Genomic DNA, 15094 nt, shown 5'->3' with positions numbered 1-15094 from the left:
TTGAAAAAAGAGAAAGAGAAAATGCATTTTCTACTCTGATCCATCTATTGAAATCCTTCCCTTGCTTCCTTCGAGACCTCCCCCAAGTGCTGCCCCCACCAGGAAACCTCTGCCATTCCCCCCAGCCTCTAGCCCCAAACTCATCTGAAAGTACTCTCTTCCTCTTCAAATATCTCACAGCTCTTTTAGCTCTTTGCCTGGACCTCGTTACATTCTACCTCATGTCGTAATTAGTCATGTCAAGATGGTTCTTGAATTTGTTGGGTGGAATGGAGGAAGGGGTGAGGGGGAAACAACAGAGTTAGAGAAACAGAAATTGAATACAGAGACAATGAGAAGGCTTAGAGAGAAATAGGGCATAGACATAGTGGACAGGAGGAGAAGGGCAGAGACAGAGGGACAGGGAGAGACAAAAAGAAGCTGAATGAAGGGACCACAGAAATAAAGTCAAGGTGATGGATATGACAGGCATATGTATACAAGAGCCAGGGAAGGCCCAGGGCTGGGCTAAGGGGAGAATTCTGTTCTCTCTCCCTGTCGCAGATCCCACCCACAGTTTCTCCCCTAGACATACTCAATAAACACATTGAGAGGAATTCTCTCTACCAAGCCTCTGATAGTATCTCTCTCCCCCTGCTGAGGGGTGATTGTTATTTGTGGCTACCTCTCCTACTTGAGTGTCCTATGCTGTCCTACTTGCAACCCCTGTCCCAAGGTACAGAGAGAGACCTGTATCGAAGGGGGCTGGGACAGGGATGGCATAGTTACACAAGTATATGTCCCAACCCCTCCCCCCAACCTGGCTGTGAGCTTTCTTAAGAGGCCAAGTCCTAGTAGCTCTGACTGCCTCTCAGCACCCACCACGGGACCTCAGGTGCACAAATATAAAGGCAGCCCCACTTAGGGAATTGTGAGAGCTAGATGGCCTCTTAAAAATCACCTGATCCATGCCTCACCTCCCCATTTTACAGAAGAAAACAGATACAGAACTCGTGGTGGAGACAGGACTAATAATTTGGGTCTTCAAACTGAGCAGAATTGAATCTGCCCATCTGGATGACTGTCTATCAGTACTATTAGTACCTAGTAAACCATAAGAGTTCTTGCAGCTTTTGTCTCATAAATGTCCTATGAGGCAGGTAGACAGGACAAAGCTTATCCTCATTTTTACAGAGATGGAAACTGAGGCCCAGAAAGGGAAAGTGACTTCCCCAGGGCTGATCGCACAAGTCCAGTAGCTGCCTAGCCTGGACTGCAAATATATTTTCTGACTGCTAGAGAGACACCATGCTTCTACCCATCCCCCAACCAGTAAGAAGTCTAACCTTTCTGTTACCAAGAAACTCAGCAGGATAAGTAAGGGTTTTTCTGAGAGCTAGTTACCCCAGTTAGGACACTGGGTGTGGCTCTGCTCTTCCTTCAGGGGACATCTCTACTCTCAATCTCTTCTCTGCCCTGGGTGCCCTCAATAGCTATACCCCTCCCTATCTCCCCAATCTCTGCCTACCCCTGATTGGCCCAGATTTCTTAAGTCCTCTCAGTTTCCCTTCCTCCGCTTTCCTGCCCACTCTCAGTGGGAATCCCCATCCCAGGACTTAGTTCTGCTTTACAAGAACAGGGAGTAGAGGGGGGAAAAGAGAGGGAAGAGGATGGGAGAGGAAGAAAGGGGAAGAGAGAAAGAGAAGAGGAGAGAGAGAGATTTTTATCCTCAGCACCACCCCTCTCTCTCAGATAGCCTGTCCACCAACTCCCAATTTCCCATCGAATTCCCTAAGCTCTCCCCAAGACGTGGGTCCCCAGCTTCTCCTGCCAGTTGGCCATTCCAGATCAATACTGACAAACCAAGTGTTTCTGGGAAAGAGGTGGGGGGAAGGGCCAAATCATGACCACTAATGGAGTTGGTCAGGGAAGAAATTGAAAGGAGTGAAAGAGGGAAGGGCAGGAAGGATGAGACTGACTGACTCCCTTCAGCTACCATCCTTCTCATTCTCTCTTCTCCTTTACTGATAAAATCCAGGTATGGTCTACCCTTGGTGCCTGCACTTCACCACTCATTAGACCTCAGCTCCTTAATAAATTAAATACTCAGATCCTTTAAAAAAAAAAGAATTTAAATAGCTTTCCATTCGTTGTGATTAGTGCAGACACTAGGGTTGAGTTTTTTCCCGCTGAAAATTATTACATACACAGTTTAGGGGTCAGGGACTCACAAACTGATCATATTTGCCATCTTTCAAAGTTCTAGGGTATCCCTTCCTGTTAATCTTCCAAAGTATATTTACTAAGGTAGTTCAATGCATTGGGTAGTGTTGGAAGGGAAGTGGGGGACCTGGGTTCGAGTCCAGTTCTGCCACAATGTGCCTGTGGCCAAATCACTTCCCCTCTAAAAGGTCTCAATTAACTGCCCTATTCCCATGAATTAATTAGGGATAATTAATCCTAGAATGTTAGACCTGGAAGGGGCTTTAAAATATCAGAGCTGAAAGGTGCCTTAGATATAATCTAATCCAATTCATCTGGTAGGAAGCAGACTCAGAAAAGAAGTGATCTGTCCAAGGCTGATTACACTCTGACTCAGTGGCTGTGTTAAAATCAGAACCAGTCTCCTCTTCCCCAACATAAAGGCTGCTTCCCAGACAAAGGGAATTATGTAATTGTGAGGTGCCTTTCCCCCTCACAACTCAGGCAATATGGGGTTTGGTCAATTTTGCTTGTTACCTGATTTCCTAGGCACAAAACACACCTCACATTTAAATTGTTTGATTTTAAAATCTCTTCTCTTGATGGTGAGAAGATTCTAAGATGCCCAAACCAAGAGGTTACAAAAGGAAAGACAGAGACAAAGAGACAAAAGGAGAGAAAAATAGAGAGGAGAGGAAAAAGAAAGAGAGAGGGGGAAAAGAGGAAAGAAAAAGAGAGGAGAGATGGAGGGAGAGGGAGAGACAGAGACAGACAGAAAGACAGAGAGAGAAAAAGGAGAGAGGGATGAAGAGAGAAGGAAAGAGAGACAGAGTCATTAAGGGCCACAGGGGTTCAGAAGAGAAAGAGGTCGGCGTGAGTATCAGAAAGACCTTTCTAAAGGAGATTAGGACGTGAACTGGGCCAGAAATGACAGTCAAAATTGGGCTGGCTGAGAAGAGGCAACAAGGACTTTCAGGAAGGGAGTGGGGGTGGGGTTAGGTTTAGAGCGGCAGAAAGTGAATGACAGTGCTCATGTAGGAAAACAAGAACCATCTGCTTTGGCAGAGCTGGGCTCCCAGAGGCAGCCCAAAATGAGGCTAGAAAGGGAGATTGGACCTAGACTCTGGAGAACCCTGAATGTCAGGGTGGAGGAGCTGGGAATTCATTTAGTAAGCAACAGGGAAGGATCTTGAAGTATTTGAGCAGGGGAGTGGCCTGTTTAGATCTATGCATAAGGAAGGTGACTGGCACATAACACCAGAAAAGAGATTGAAGAGGTCAAAGACTAGAGGCAGAGACACCAGTTGGGAAGCTATCACTGTAGTCCAGTAGACTGGTGATGAGGAGTTGACCTCAGATAATGAAATAAGAATTATTGTGACAGGATCATAGATGAACTGGAAGGGACCTCCAGAGACACTCAGTACAACCACCTTGTTTTATAGACAAGGAAATTGAAGCCCAGGTAAGTTGTGACTTGGCCTAGATCACTGAGGTGGGATTTGAACTCAGGTTCTCTGACTCCAGAGTCTGTGCTCTTTCAACTGTAAATACATTGATTGGAGTTGAGGTGTTTTGTTTTGGTTTGGTTTTTTGGAGGGGGAGAGGAGAAAAGGGGTAGAGTGAAGAACAAAGATGAAATTTCAAGCTTGGATGACTAAGAGGTTGGTGATACCATTGGATAGAAATAGGAGAGCCAAACTTTGATAGACTTAGCCCTTCTCCAAAAGTCTCATGATGGAAAATGCTATCCACATCCAGAGAAAGTACTGTGGAGTCTGAATACAGATTGAAGCATACTATTTGCTTTTTTTTTTTCTGTTTTGTTTTGTTTCCTCTTTCTTGTGGTTACTTCTGTTGGTTCCAATTCTTCCTCGTAACATGACTAATGTGAAAATATGTTTAACAGGAATGTATATGTATAGCCTATATCATCTTGGGAAGGGAGGTGGGGAGAAAGAGAGAGAAAAATTTTAAACTCAAAAGCTTATGGAAATGATTGTTGATAAATCAAAATAAATTAATAAAGAAAAAAATAGGAGAGTCAGAGGAAAGGACAGGTTTTGGGGCAGGGTTAAGATGATGAGTCCAATTTTGGAGATATTAAGTTTGAGGGGCTGATGTGAATTCCAGGTATAGATATCCAGTAAACATACAGGGCTGCATCTAAGGAATGATAGAGGTTACAGATTTAAATTTGGGAATTTTCTGCAGAGACTGCCCAAACTAGCTAGACTTTTGAAAGCATTTTTATAGTATTTGGTGTTTAATCATTGACCTCTGTTGGTATTTAATTATTTGAAAGAGGATCAGCACCTTCTCCCCTAGGGCAGGGAAGAGCTTCTCTCTCTTCTGGCTTGCTTCAGGGATAAGCACTTAGGGGTATTAATGATTAAATGTGAATTGTCTGCCAAAGCCTCCCACAGCCTGAGACCATGGCTTTGTCCAGCTGCCTTGGTGTCTATGGGACTGACTCTAAGTCTGGAGATGTCTGCATTGGACTGAGCCACAAGAGGGCCACCCAGCTCCTCCCAAGGCCACCACCCCTCTCACCTGTGCTTCAGCTTACCTGGCCCCACCCCCCGGAAGAGAAGTTGACGGAGCTCAGGAGAGAGAGATCTGAGAATGGGAAGCCGGGTACAATAGGGGGCCTCACTTCCCCTCAGCAATACAGGTGGGGCTATGGAACTGGGACTATGAAACTAACTTCATGGGTCATGTCTGTAGAGGGAGGCTGAGGCTAGGGACCCAGACAGCTGTGTTTATGGAAGAGCTATGAGCTCTGGGAGAAAAAGACTGAAAGGGCCAGGTATCCTGGTTCCTGAGATGTAGCCTAAACCTGACAGCCAAGGTTTCAAGGTCTGGGAATATGGAGAGCAAGGTCAAGGAGAATAGAGCCTTGAATTCAGGGGAAAAGATTGATCCTAAGGGCCTAGACACCCATGTTTTGGGAGGGTAGGGGCGCCTGCTGGAAGGGATACTTCATGAGAACCTGGTCAGTGGTAGCAGGGGCAGGGTCTGAGACTACAATAACTAGGTTGGGGAAGCTCTGGGGCAGGGTGAGCACTTTGGAAGCAGGGTTTATAGTTCTAGGGCCTGTGAGATAGGAAAGGCAGAAGAAACTGGGCTGACAGGTTCAAGATTAAGGAAGAAGAGAGGTCAAGAGGTATCGAGAGGGAGGGGGTAGCATAGGTGGTGCTAGCCCTCCCTATCCCCTCTACTCCTTACCAAAGGTAAACAAGGAGCAAGGACATAAAGAATAAGGGAAGAAGGTAAAGGGTGGGGGAGGCAGGATCTGGGAACTGGAAGCCAGAACAGGTTTAAGATATGGTCCCGAGGGGCGGGGCCCAGGAAGTAAACAGAAACCAAGAGCCATGGCCCAATACAACCAGTTAGCCTGCTTAGGAGCTGAGTAAAGGGAGGAAACAGGGCTAGGAGTCCAGATGCCTAGATCCTGGGAGACACAAGAGGGAAGGAAGACAAAGAGTGAAGACAATTGGATGCTGGAAGGGGAAAGCAGCCTAAGGTGGCTAGGATCCCCAGGTCCTAGGAGAGGGCTAAGGAGCAGAATGCTTGGTTCCTGAGAGGGAAAGGGTTTGGGGGAGGTGCAGAGCACTTGAGTCTTGGGATGAAGCAGGACTGGAGGGATCAGGATATGTAGGTCCTAAGAGGTAAGAGAGGGCTAGGGGATGTACAGGGCCTCAAACAAAGTAGGGCTGCAGCAATGAGGACATTTAAGTCCAAAGAAGGAAGAAAGGGCCGTATGTCTGGGTCCTAAAAACTTGGATTAAAGACTCAATGCTTGGGCTCTAGGAAGCTTTGACGGTGATAGATGTTATTTGGTTCCCTCCGTGCCTCAGTTACCCTTTGGGTCAGTAACGGGAACTAGGCAAACATACATATCATTAACCTTTTATAGCATGAGGATTATTTGACTCCAGGATTAGGAAGGAAGGAAGGAAGGAAGGAAGGAAGGAAGGAAGGAAGGAAGGAAGGAAGGAAGGAAGGAAGGGAAGTCAAGTCTGGGATGGAAAGCTTCCACTCTGTTGAGGGTGGTTCTGGGGTCTGGCCTTGGGATAACTTGAGGGTTAAGAGAAAGGAGTGAGGGAAGGGATGCTGAATCAGGAAGCAGGTGGGTCAGGAACTGAGGAACCAGAATGCCTAAATGGGAAAAGAGTTAGGCACCAGGATACCTGTGACTAAGGAGAGGGAAGAGTTGGAAATTGGGAGCTAGGACACTGGTTCTAGAGTTGAGCTAGACATTGCGGGAGTGGGGGAAATGGGGATCAGGATGCCCACATCTTAAGAAGGAGAATAGTCTGGGGACCAGGATACCTAGGTTCTGAGGTAGTCAGCTAGAGGCTGGGAGGGCTCCTATCGGCCTTTTTCTCTAGCTGGCCTCTCCCTTCCTCCCTGTAGATGCTTGGGGAAGCATGAACTCCCCCAGTAGTCCCCAGTTCACCTCAGGACTGCCCTCAGGAAGCACCTCCCCGAGTGGGGATGATGGTTTCTTCCCCTTTGTGCTGGAGAGGCGAGATTCCTTCCTGGGGGGGCCGGGGCCTGGGGATGAGAAGCCAGAAGATGAGCCTGAGGACCTGGCTGTGCTGCTTCAGCGAAAAGAGAAGGACTTACTACTGGCAGCTGAGCTGGGCAAGATGCTTTTAGAACAGAACGAGGAGCTGAGCCGAAGCCTGGAGGTTCTCAAGGCCCAACACGCTGAACGGGAGGAGGTAAGTCTGATTGACGCCCAAGCCCCAGAGAGACCTCATCTGGGTAGGTAGGAATCCTTAGCTAGGAAGTGGATGACTTAGTCCCTAGGCCTGGCCCTGCCACATATGACCCTAGTAAAGTCACTGTCCTTTTTATTGAAGATCTGGTCACACACCTATAAAATGAAGAAAGGGACTGGACTGATGTTTTCTAAGATCACTTCCTGCTATAAAGCTCAGCATTCTATAATTCTAAACTCCACAACATGTGGGATCAGACCAGTAAGGTTCTCACCCCTCCACAGACACACATCCCTTTCTTATCTCTTGATTGACTGTCTGGAATGCTCTCTCTCTTCATTTCTGCCTCCTGGCTTCCCTAGCTTCCTTCAAGTCCCAGTTAAAATCTTACCTTCTAGTAAGAGAATTTTAAAAAAATATATTTTTTTTGGTGAGGTAATTGGGGTTAAGTGACTTGCCCAGTCACACAGCTAGTCAGTGTTATGTGTCTGAGGTTGGATTTGAACTCAGGTCCTCCTGACTCTAGGGCTGGTGCTCTATCCACTGTGTCACCTAGCTGCCCTTAAAATCTTACCTTCTACAGGAAGCTTTTCCCAATCCCTCTTAATTCCTTCTGTTGTACCTGCCCTCTATTGAGCATTTCCAATTTCTCCTGTATACAGCTAGTTTGCATGTAATTTTATGCTGTTTCTCCTTTTAGACTATAAGCTCCTTGATGGCAGGGGCTGTGTTTTACCTTTCTTTGTATCTCTAGCACTTAACATAGTGCCTGGCCCATAGGAGTCACTTCATAAATGCTTATTCACTGACTGACCCTGTCCCTTAACCCCTCCCAAAACAGAATGGAGTAGTAGAACATTGAACTGTTAGTCAGGAGACCCAGAGTCTAAGAACCAGGTCTGCCCCTAACTGGCTGTTTGAACTTGAGCAAGCTCTTTCCCTTCTGTGGGCCTCAATGCCTGTATCTATAAAATAAGAGACGCATGACAGGACCATATGATCCTTATGGTCCCTTCTAACCAGAGGGGGTGCTATAGCCTGCTCCTAAGGACTCAGAGGACCTCATTGTTAAATTTTTATTTATACCTTGGATATTGACAAACGCTACAAATCAGGGCTTAGTTTATTTTGTTGATTGTCTAGATTTAAGTAATGGAGAAAATATTAATGATGCAGAGTAAGCTTGTGCACAGATATTAATTTTCCCCAGAGAGCTGATTGTTAAATATTTACCAGTACACTCCTGCTTCTAATTCTAAGATTTGGATGATATAAATCCCATAGGAAGGGATTATTTCTCACCTCCTTTATAAGTCATACCTGAGCTCTGCCCACACAGAATTTATTGAGTTACACAAGATTTTGAGCCTAGTCTTGTGCTGGTCTCTAACCTGAGGGGTAAAGGGGAAGGGATGGTTAGGAGGTCAATATTTTTCAAGAAACAGGCTAGGTTTCAAGAAACAAGATTGCTTGCCATCTGTGGGGGGGGGGGGAAAGAATAGAAAGAATTTGGAACTCAAAACTTAAAAAAAACCTCTCAAATGTTAGAAAATTTGTTTTAATGTATAATTGAGGGAAAAAATAAAATATATATTAAGAAAAAAGAGAAGTAAGATTTACCAGCCTGGTGTGGTGGGAACTGATCAAGTCTGGGAGGGCAAGAGATCTGGTTCTAGCTCCATCTTGCTACTAACTTGCTGTTACTGTGGGTGAGTCATTTCCTCTCTAAGCCTCAGTTTCTCTCTCTGTAAAATGGGGAGTTGGACTTGGTCTTCAAGGTCCTGTCCACTTGTGATGATTTATGATTCATAGCCTTGAAAAGATCAGACTATTAGCCCTGGGAGTTCACAGGCACATGGGAGCAGACCAAGCAGCCCCAGGCTCCCCATTCCCTCCTCCAAAGAGTGAAGTACAGGGGCATACAGATTCTCTTCTTCCTTTCCCAGGTCAGCCCACAGGAGTCTGGGTGGGGCACAGCGTCCCCCCACCAGTCAGACAGGTTTGGAGGAGAGACTGAGGCGTGGGGTATAGGGTGGGGCGGGGGCAAAGGAGTAATTAGAGGGAGCCAGAGAAGCTGGGAGAGGGGAACCACAGACCAAAGGAGACTAGAAGAAAGGTGGACAGGGATGCAATGGGCAGGGGTATAAGCTCAGGGGGACCGAGGCGGCGCAGGAGGAGGCTTCGGACCAAAAGCAAGAGGCCCAAGCAGAAGCAGCAGGTGAACCCCCTGGAGTGTCCTGAAGCTTCCTGCCTTGTTCCCCCTTTCCAGCCCCCTACAAAGTTGCCATCTGTCTCTATTTCTGTCTCCCCGTTTTCATCTTTTCTCCCTCTGCTTTGATGTCTCAGCGGCTACAGCAGCAGAACCATGAGCTTCGACAGGGCCTGGCTGCCCGTGGAGCCGAGTGGGAGGCTCGGGCCGGGGAGCTGGAGGTCGATGTGGCTGCCCTTCGAGCTGAACTTGGGGAGCGCCGTTCAGAGCAGCAGAACAGTGGGCGCCAACGAGCCCAAGCACTTACAGAACTCAGTGAGCAGAACCTCAGGCTGAGTGAGCAGCTTGCACAGGTCAATCTAAGGGCATGGGGTTAGCAGGCTGGACATTTGGATCCTGGGAGGGGAACGGGAACCAGAACTATAATCCTCAGGGTCGTGGGGGGCCAGATTCCTGGGTCATCAGAGAAGAGGCTGGGGACCTCGATGCTTGGGTCCCTGAAGGAGAGGAGAGGCTAGATGACTGGGTCCTGGGAAGAACGCATGATGAACTGCACAAATTCATCTCCTTCCTCTCCCTGCCTCCTCCCCCAATCCCATCCACACATGTATCAGGCCTCCCAGACAGAACAAGAACTGCAAAAAGAACTGAGCACCCTTCGAGGAGAGTACCAGGCCCAGCTGCTGGTGGGAACTGAGATGAGGGCCAGACTAGAAAGCCTTCAGGGAGAGGTACCGGGCCAGTCCTGACCCTGGGGCTGGGGAAGAGGGAGTCCTGAAGCCCTACATCTCCACACCAGCTCTCTCTTTCCCAGAACCAGATGCTCCAGAGCCGGAGGCAGGACCTGGAAGGGCAGATCAAGAGCCTGCAGGAGGAGGCTGATCAGGGTCAGGGCCGAGTACAAGCCCTGCACGAGGAGCTGTTGCTTCTCAGAAGGGAGAGAAGGGAACACAGCCTAGAGGTGATGGGTCAGAGCTGGTATGGGGAGGGGTGAGGTGAGGGCGGGACAGGGCAGGACCGGACACTGAGGGCCTGGGACAAGAACAAAGCCTGCAGTGATGGAGGGAGTAGGTGAGTGGAATGCCATCCCCACTCTGTCCACTGCCAGCCCCTCATGTTGTTTGCCATTGCCAATGAGAAGACAAGGCATAGGGTCACTGAGGGATATTACATATGAGGAATTTGAGGCCCAGAGATTTCCCAAAGGACACCCAGCCTATGAAGCAGGGCAGGAAACCTAATTTCACATCCAATGCTCCTTCCTTTGTACTTGCCCTCCTCCAAGGGAAGAGAGCCTTGGTGAAAGCAGGAATCCGAGACAGAGCAGAATCCCAGTGCACCTCAGTGTCACCCTCCAACATGAGTCCGGGATCTGGCATTCACTTTCTTTGGGGATCTGCCCATAGTGCTTTTGGAGCCACCTGCTGGACTAACATTACCAATTCTGGGCACAACCAGAAGGAAAAGATGGGAAGGGACTGAATGTATTTATTTCATTATTCAACAATCTATTATATATAGTCAACAAGGATTCATTAAAGGCTGCTATGTGCCAGGCATTATGCTAAGGGCTGGGGTTGCAAAGAAAAGCAAAAACATTTTCTGCCCTCAAAGAGCTAATAGTCTAATGGAGGAAACAACATGCAAATAAGAAATACACAGGATTAATTAGAGATAACTGAGGGAAGGTACTAGTGTTTAGGGGATTTGGGAAAGGCTTCTCGTAGAAACGGGGGGTTTTAACTGAGTCTTGAAGGAAGTCAGGAAAGCTGGGAGGCAAAGACTAAGAGAATTCCAGGCAAAGTGAACACCCAGTGAAAATGTGTGGAATGTCCTGTGAAGAACAGCAAAGAGGCCAGTGTCACCAGGTCAGAGAGTACATGTAGTGTAATGAGGTATAAGAATACTGGAAATGTAGGAAAGGGCCAGGTTATGAAGGGTTTTAAAGGGGAGCCACTGGAGTTTATTAGTGACAAGGTGTATCATGACCTGTATGGTCAGACCTAAGCTTTAGAAAGATCACTTTGATACCAAAGTGGAGATTGGATTGGAGTAGGGAAGAGACTTGAGGAAGACCAATCAGCAGGCTGTCGCAATCATCCAGGCATCATAAGTGGGTATATGAGAGATGTTTTGATTTGGCAACAGATTGAATATGGGGTGTAAGAAAGGGGGACAAGTCAAAGACGACACCTACATTGTGAGCTTGCCTGACTGGGAGGACGACGGTGCCCTCAGCAGTAATAGAGGGGTTCAGAAGCGTGAAGAGTTGGAGAGGGGAGAAGATTATAAGTTCAGTTTTAGACACGTTGAGTCTAGTATGGCTATGAGACATCCAATAGAGAGTTGGAGACGCAAAACTAGTGCTCAGGAGAGAAGTTAGGGATGGATGGACTAGATCTGAGAATCATCTGAGTAGACACAATAATTGAATCCATGGAAGCCAAGATCACCAAGCAAAATAGTATAGAAGGAGAAGAAAAGAGTACCTAGGACAGAGACTTGGGGAATGCTCATAGTTAGTAGGCAACTGTACGAAGATCCAGCAAAGGAGACAGAGAAGGAACAAACAGGGAGGAGGAGGATCAGGAGAAAATAGTGTCACCTAGAGAGCAGAGAATATCAAAGAAATGATAGTGGTCAAGATGTCAAAGGATGGGGACAGCTAGGTGGTGTAGTGGATAGAGCACCGGCCCTGAAGTCAGGAGGACCTGAGTTCAAATCTGGCCTCAGACCAAACACTTGACACTTACTGACTGTGTGACCCTGGGCAAGTCACTTAACCCCAATTGCCAAAAAAAAAAAAAGAATGTCAAAGGCTGCAAGAGGTCAAGGATGTAGATTGAAAAAGGGGCCATTAGATATAGCAACTGTGATCACTTGTAACTTTATTTTTTTTAATTTTTTTTTTTTTAGTGAGGCAATTGGGGTTAAGTGACTTGCCCAGAGTCACACAGCTAGGAAATATTGTGTGTCTGAGGCCAGATTTAAACTCAGGTCCTCCTGACTCCAGGGCCGATGCTCTACCCACTTCGCCACCTAGCTGCCCCTGATCAGTTGAAGGTGAGGTTGAAAGCTAGAGTGCAGAGTTAAGAGAGTAAAGAAAAGAAAGTGGAGGCACTGATTGTAGATAGCCTTCTTAAGGAGTTTTATCATAAAACTGAAGACAGACACTGGACAACAGCTAGTGGGGATGGACAGATCAAATGAGGGTTTTTTGAGGATGGAGGGAGACATGGTTTTGTTTGTAGAAGAGATTACAGATGACAAAACTGAGGCAAACAGAGGTTAAGTTGTCTGAAAAGGTTGGGAAAAGCTATTAGAATGAGTGAGCTAGTGAATCAATTAGGCAAGTGTAAAAGGATTGGGTAGGACCCGATGCGACATGTTGGGAAAGATGCTGAGGCAATTAAGACTTGGTTACTGAAGGACTAAATTGTCCCTTTGCTCTGTCATCAGCTAGAACGAGCCCGCTCGGAAGCCAGGGAAGCACTTGTGTCACTCAGACGGCTCCAGCAGCACGTCTCGGAGCTTGAGGAGGAATCCCGGCTCCAGGATTCAGAAGTCTCTGGGGCTTCCCTGCAATCTGAGATTGCCCACAGCCTAGATGAGGAAGGAGATCCCCAACTTCCAGCGGCACCCCAGGTAAGCTCTGATCAGGACTTCTCCCTTTTTTTTCTTTTTTTTTTGGTGAGGCAATTGGGGTTAAGTGACTTACCCAGAGTCACATAGCTAGTGGGTATTATGCTTCTGAGGTCACATTTGAATTCAGGTCCTCCTGACTCCAGGGCTGGTGCTCTACCCACTGTGCCACCTTGCTGCCCCAGGACTTACCCCTTCTAACAATTCCTCAGACCACAAGGCGGGAATAGTTAATACTCAACAGATACAAGTACTACTGAACTGGTTTTGGGTAGGATCTTACTGAATTAGGTTCATTGGGTACTCACTTTATCTATGCCTAGCCTTCTGAAATTGCAGGCTACATTCATTGTTCAGTCATTTCAGTTGTGTCTGACTCTTCATGACCCCATTTGGGGTATTCTTGGCAAAGATAGTGGAATGGGTTGCCATTTCCTAATCCAGCTCATTTTACAGGAGACTGAGGCAAACAAGGTTAAGTGACTTGCCCAGGGCCACACAGCTAGTGAGTGTCTGAGGTTAGATTTCAACTCAGGAAGATGAGTCTGCCTGACTCCAGGCCTGGCACTCTATCCACAGAACCACTTAGCTGCCCTAGGTGCCCACCTAGCTGCCCCTATTCAGTTAATGCTTATATTTCTCCTCTAGAATCATTCGTCTCTTTGAGTAGGGACATGCTACTAGAGGTGGTTCCATCAAGATTTTTGGCCATAATCCAAATCTCACTTCAGTCAAGGGCCCTACCCTGATAAAAGAAAATTCATCTTCTCTTTCTTACTGGAGGTTTTGGGAGACTGATGAAAAACCAACCAGCCTAAAATAAGGAAAGGTTATGGGCCTAGAAAGGCTGCGCTGGCCACCTTTCTTAGGCCCAGGGCCATTCTTTTTCCTTGCTCTTTAGGTGATCCACAACCCTAATCTCCTCCACAATTCATCAGAAGCCCAGTCTCCTCCAGAAGAAGGATTGGAGCCCCCTAGGAAGCGGGCTTCCATGAGTCCTGGAGAAATGCTGGAAGAGAAGGAAGTAGAAATGGAACGGCTACAAACTGAGGTGAGCTAAATTCGGATTAGGGCTCAGGGCGCTGAGGGATATGAGGTAAGAGGATCAGACAATCTTTGAAGATCAGAATGAGAACCACCTGGATCTTAGCACAGAATCAGCTATGGGTTAGAAATCCCTGAGTGTCTCTCCTGTCTTCTCCCCCAGTTATCTTTGCGGGTGGAAGAGTTGCAGTCCCTCCGAGAAGAACTGCAGAGACAAAAGGAACTGAGGGAAGACAAAGACCCCGAGTCAGCACTGAATAAGGCATTCTCTGACCGGGATGACGCTGTGAACAAGTAAGTCCATTTGTCCCTATGTCCCTATTCTCATGACAGTTTGGTGTTCTAGAAAGGCCCCAAATAAGTCAGAAACCCTAGGTTCTAGTCCTAGATGTCAATAACCTGGCTGCAGAATTTTGTTCCCTAAACCTTCACTTTGTTTCCATAGCTGCTACACCTTTTCCCGTCTCTTGTTTTTATCCAGAACCAAATGGGGAGAGCTCTAAGTGATTCCCCAATCTATTCTCCACCTAGGTCTTTGGCCCTTTCCCTGGAACTGACCCGAGTCTCCTTGGAACGGGACTCTCTTTCTCGGGAACTGCTCCGAACCATCCACCAGAAGGTAGCAATGTCTCAGGAACTGGAGGCCTGGCAGGTAAGAAGGGCAAAGCCCTGCTGGGGGGCGGGGATGGTGGTAAAGCTGATAGCTCTCCCCCACTTGACCTATCTCCTGCTCTTCTTCATCCAGGATGATATGCAGGTGGTGATTGGACAGCAGCTTCATTCTCAGCGACTAAAGGAGCTTAATTCCCAGCCAGTAGTCCCCCACCAAGAGGCAACAAAATTCTCCTTGGGAAGAGGGACAGGGGCTGGTAGCTTCTTCACCAACCTGTTCAGAAGGACCTGAGGGGGTGCTTGGATTGCATATGGGAATGGTGACTTGGAGGTGACTTTTCTGGAAAGGGTTCAGGATACTAGGGGTAAAGTGGGCCAATGATATGGGGATATGGGTTGGCAAAATGTAATTAAGACTCCAAATCTTGGAGCACAGCAGAAGTGGGAGCAGAGAAGGCTTCCAAATCAAGGCAGGGCTTGGGAGGGGAAACCTTCTTCCCTCCAACAGAGCTCACAGAGGTGTCTATTTTGCATACTCATAGGCTTATCTTTTCTAAACCACAATAAACTTCCTCTAGGCAGGGGTTGGGGGGGAATCCATAGAGGGTATTTATGTAACAAGGTCTAACAGAGTAATATATAAATGGATATGAAATCTTGGGCTTTAGTTTCTGAG

General features: G+C 47.3%; 1 protein-coding gene across 1 annotated transcript; it reads left to right on the top strand.

Moving 5' to 3' along the window:
- Window positions 1-4617: 4617 nt before the first annotated feature.
- BICDL2 (BICD family like cargo adaptor 2) lies at window positions 4618-15077 on the top strand. The gene is made up of 10 exons (XM_020995476.2): window positions 4618-4855; window positions 6601-6911; window positions 9258-9473; window positions 9735-9851; window positions 9935-10081; window positions 12580-12765; window positions 13664-13813; window positions 13970-14100; window positions 14338-14458; window positions 14552-15077. The coding sequence occupies exons 2-10, from the start codon at window positions 6615-6617 to the stop codon at window positions 14708-14710; spliced, it is 1524 nt and encodes a 507-aa protein (XP_020851135.1). The 5' UTR covers window positions 4618-4855; window positions 6601-6614; the 3' UTR covers window positions 14711-15077.
- Window positions 15078-15094: the final 17 nt, after the last annotated feature.

The sequence above is a fragment of the Phascolarctos cinereus genome, unplaced genomic scaffold (genome assembly GCF_003287225.1).
Source record: "Phascolarctos cinereus isolate Bilbo 61053 unplaced genomic scaffold, phaCin_HiC Scaffold_4;HRSCAF=312, whole genome shotgun sequence".
In the NCBI taxonomy this organism is placed as follows: Eukaryota; Metazoa; Chordata; class Mammalia; order Diprotodontia; family Phascolarctidae; genus Phascolarctos; species Phascolarctos cinereus.
This window is presented reverse-complemented; position numbering and strand designations above follow the sequence as displayed.